This window comes from Miscanthus floridulus, unplaced genomic scaffold, assembly GCF_019320115.1.
Source record: "Miscanthus floridulus cultivar M001 unplaced genomic scaffold, ASM1932011v1 os_1183_2_3, whole genome shotgun sequence".
Lineage (NCBI taxonomy): Eukaryota > Viridiplantae > Streptophyta > Magnoliopsida > Poales > Poaceae > Miscanthus > Miscanthus floridulus.
In genome coordinates, this window is record NW_027097576.1 from 20,357 (window position 1) to 24,878 (window position 4,522).

Sequence of the window (4,522 nt, forward strand, 5' to 3'; positions counted from 1 at the left end):
AGTTTGGGTCGGCCCAATCGGTATCGACTCGATAGGCGTACGTTCCCTCGCGAGGAGCCTATTGGGCCTGCGACGTTTTCATCAATAACTGTCACAGACTTGATAAAAAAAAAACTGTCGCAGACCGTTGACGACGAATAGAGCATAACGACGCAGCCAAGGCAGCTATGGCCTGTGGGTTCGTACGCATCACTCGGTAGTCTGTGATGTACGTTCTCTCGCTGTCGACGAACGACGACTGAAGAGACGGGAGCGCCGACGCCGAAGAAGAAACGGGGCAGCTAGCCGCGCGGCCGGCCGAGGGAGACCATTTCAAAGGCAGGCTTGGGGGAACGGAACGAACGAGTGGCCAAACGCGAGTCTCGTCTGTGGACTGTCGTCTCTGGCTCAGAGTCCGCACAAGCCAGCCCGCCGGCGTAGCTGTGCACGCAAAGATCGCACAGCGACACACGTACGCCTCCCTCGCCGTCCATGTCACCGTTCACAGCTCTCGACTCGCCGGCCGTTTCACTACCACCACGCAATCAGTCGCAGGTCCCTCCGATCCGACGCGTCTCTCTAGCTCGCGCCGCCCGCGGTGCATCCAACCAGAACCTGCCTGCCGCTACAGTTGCCGCCTGTAGCTGTAGCAGTGTAGCTAGCATCCCGTGTCGCCCCCAGCGGCTATCAGTTTCGACGACCGGGGCAGGCGGCTATCTGTGCCGACTGCCGAGCCACTGATTTCCCCGCCGCGCGCCACTACCCAAGCACGCCGGCCCATGTGTGCATGTGGCTGACGAAAACTGCCGCTGAGTCTCGCCGGCCCACGTCCGCACACGTCCGGTCCATCGTACATACTACATAAATAGAGTAGAATACAATATAATAGTAGTATATGGAAGCATAGCCGCAGTATCATGCACGCAATTGGTAGTTAAGGAACGAGAAAGACGGGTCACAGCAGACGCCGTGTCCTTTTTCTCCGTCTCTTCGTGCAGCAGACGCCGTCTCCCGGTCTCCGGATCCTCAAAGACGTCCAAATGGAAAGCGCCCCGGCCGTGGCCGTGTTCCCGCCACCAGCTAGCTAGCGCTGCCACTGCGAGCTGCAGCCACCATCTATCTATCCGTCTCCTTCCATCGAGCTGTAACACATCAGCGTCTGCAAGAAATGTAATCAACGCGCGATCGCGTCGCGTATCGTCTCCTTCCTGCAAAACCCCGGGGCCGCTAGCTTCCACACCACCACGTTCCTGTCACCACCGTCGCGGCCAATCCTGGCGGAGCTATATCAGGTCCCTGGACCACTGTGGCTTCTTCGCTTAACGAATTCTCCCTGTCGCCGCACTGCTCCTGCGCAGCCGTTGTATCGTAGCGCGCTGCCTCTTGCACTGACCGATCACTATCCACTCACCGGTCGCCGCGCCTCGCCGGTGCCGGCAAATGCGGTGGACGCCCGGCGCCAGCGCCGGCCGGGCGGTCTACGTCGTCCTCGTCGCGGCGCTGTGGTGCGCCTCGCTCACCCCGCGCGCGGCGCCGACGGACCTCGCGGCGGACCGGGCGGCGCTGCTCGCGTTCCGGGCCGCGGTGGGGCCGCGGCTCCCGTGGGCGGCGGCGTCGCCGTGCGGGTGGCGTGGGGTCAAGTGCGACCCCGCCGGCGCGCGCGTCGTCGCGCTGCAGCTCCCTGGGGACAGCCTCGTCGGCGCGGTGCCGCTCGGGACGATCGGGAACCTCACGGCGCTGCGGAGGCTGTCGCTCCGCCTCAACGCGCTGTCCGGTGGGATCCCGGCCGACATCGGGAGCTGCGCGGAGCTCCGGTACCTGTACCTCCAGGGCAACCGGCTCGATGGGCAGATACCGGAGGGGTTCTTCGGCCTCCGGTTGCTGCAGCGGCTCGACCTCTCGAACAACCGCTTCGCCGGTGGGGTCTCGCCGGACTTCAACAGGCTCCAGAGGCTCGCTAGTCTGTACTTGGAGAACAACAGCTTGAATGGCACGCTGCCGTCCAACCTTGACCTCCCGAAGCTTCAACTCTTCAACGTGTCCAGAAACAACCTCACGGGACCTGTTCCAAAGTCGCTCGCCGGGATGCCCGCGAGCGCCTTTGACGGCACAGGGCTCTGTGGCGAGCCTCTAGCCCCGTGCCCAACCCCTCCGCCGCCGCCGCCGTCTCCGTCACCGCCGCCTGCTCCAGCCGCTGCTAATGGTAGCAACAGAAGGAAGCTCTCCACTGGTGCGATCGCCGGCATTGCTGCGGGTGGTACCGTGACGTTCTTGGTTTTGATCGCCGCGATCTTCTTCCTCTGCTTTCGGTGTCAGAGGACAATGGCTGAAAAATCCGCGGCGGCGGCGGCGGCGGCCGACAGCGACCTGGACGCGTCTCCTGAGTCGGTCACCGTGGCGAGCATGGACAAGAAGAACACCACGAGGCGGTCCTCGCAGGCCACGGCGGCCGGCAACGCCAAGAAGCTGGTGTTCTTGGGGGCGGCGCCGGACGCGCCGTACGATCTGGAGTCGCTTCTGCACGCGTCGGCCGAGGTGATCGGGAAGGGGTGGCTGGGCACGACGTACCGCGCCACGCTCGAGGGCGGCGCCGCCACCGTGGCCGTCAAGCGGCTCAGGGCGGCACCCATCCCGGAGCGGGAGTTCCGGGACAAGGTGATCGCGCTCGGCGCGCTCCGGCACGACAACCTAGTGCCGCTCCGCGCCTACTTCTACAGCCGGGAGGAGAAGCTCATCGTGTACGACTTCGTGGGCGCTGGCAGCCTCTGCTCCCTCCTCCACGGCAGCAGCAGCGGCGCCGGCGCGAGCCCCGCGCGGCTCGACTTTGCCGCGCGGGCGCGCATCGCACTGGCGGCCGCGCGCGGCGTCGCGTTCGTCCACGGCGCCGGCGGCGCCCGCTCGTGCCACGGCAACATCAAGTCGACCAACGTCCTCGTCACCGACGCGCGCGACGGCGCCTACGTGACCGACCACGGCATCCTCCAGCTCGTCGGCGCGCACGTGCCGCTGAAACGCGTCACCGGGTACCGCGCCCCGGAGGTGACCGACCCGCGCAGGGCGTCGCAGGAGACGGACGTGTACAGCTTCGGCGTGCTGCTCCTCGAGCTGCTGACGGGGAAACCGCCCGTGAACTCGGTGCCCGGGAGCACCGACGGCGTGGACCTGCCGCTGTGGGTGCGCACGGTGGTGCAGGAGGAGTGGACGTCCGAGGTGTTCGACGCCACCATCGCGATCGAGGAGCGCCTGGAGGAGGAGATGATGCGGCTGCTGCAGCTCGCCATGGACTGCGCCGATGATCGGCCCGACCGGCGGCCTCGGATGGCCGAGGTGGTGGCGAGGATCGAGCTCATTGTCGAGAGCGCGCTCCTGAAGGCCGACGCGGATGACGACTTCCACAGCATTTCTCCATGACATGTCAGCGTGATCGTTCTTAGCGATTCTTCTCTGTGGTTATTTTCAAATTCTTGGGTGCACATAGTGCGGTGATGTTAGTGTTCAACATGTTCATAGCATTTGCCATTCTTCATCACAGTATTTCTCTGTGAAGGCATGGTTCAATTGTCCTGTCCTGTGGAGTTCTTGCGTTCCAAACAGGGACTGATCGATACTTGGACGCCTATTGTCAGCCTAACATTGAATGTTAGCTGCGCAACGGTCCGTGTCCCAACACTTTGGAGTCGGCTGCAAAATTGTGGCGGTTTCTGCTATCTTGAAACGGTCAGTCAGAGAGTCAGCCATCACATTACTGTTGTTCGGCAGTGCAGGCGTCCGGACGTCTTGAAGGCTTCAAACCCCTGACCTGGCTCAGACGACTGTCGCTATCCCGGGAACGGGAAAGCTGGTCGAACAAGGTCGGCAGGGCGTGGAGACAACGGTTACAGCTTGCTGGTAAACGATTTGAGTTTGATGGTGTGGAAGAGACTGGCATCGTTGCCTACGTATGTCGTTACGTCCATCGAGTGAGAACGGAATGTGGTGGACGGTTCGTCCTCGTCGCAGCTCTGAACTTTGAACATCTGAATAACTGAACAAACTCTGAACTTCGGAGAATTTCTGATTGACGTGGTCTAAGATTCGATGTAGGTACAGCATTAAGCTTTTTCAGAACCAGATACAGAGCTTCATATGGTGTTGCAGCTTGCAGATGCTGGACCTTTCCATGGAAAATATGCTGAATATTTTTTGGGTTTTAAAAGAACCCGCTTCAACGGAATAAAGGGGCTGAATAGGAGCATGAGCAAAACGGCTGAGAGTACCCTCCGTCCAAAAATGATAATCGTATTTGACTAGAGAAAAAAACATATAAAATAGACTTTGACCATTAATTGTTGTCAACTCTATTGATGTAAGTTTTATGCTCTATTGATGTGAGTTGTATGCGGCTAAAAAGTCAATATCATCTTAGAGGCACTTTTAACACAAATCTATTGATGCAAGTTTAAGGGACTGTCTACCCATTGTTCAGTCATTTCAAAAACCATCAACAACCGAGTGTTCACAGGCCTGGAAACAACCGAAAACAAGGGAAAAAGAAATCGACCGC

General features: G+C 60.4%; 1 protein-coding gene across 1 annotated transcript; it reads left to right on the forward strand.

Annotated features, from left to right (window-relative positions):
* The first annotated feature begins 600 nt into the window (after window positions 1-600).
* Window positions 601-3,648, forward strand: LOC136533779 (probable inactive receptor kinase RLK902). Its single transcript, XM_066526314.1, has one exon. It carries the CDS (start codon window positions 1,420-1,422, stop codon window positions 3,388-3,390), a length of 1,971 nt encoding a protein of 656 aa, XP_066382411.1. The 5' UTR covers window positions 601-1,419; the 3' UTR covers window positions 3,391-3,648.
* Window positions 3,649-4,522: the final 874 nt, after the last annotated feature.

Excerpts from the sequence above, each read along its gene's own strand:
- LOC136533779 (XM_066526314.1), top strand. The coding sequence starts at position 1,420 with ATGCGGTGGACGCCCGGCGCCAGCGCCGGCCGGGCGGTCTACGTCGTC.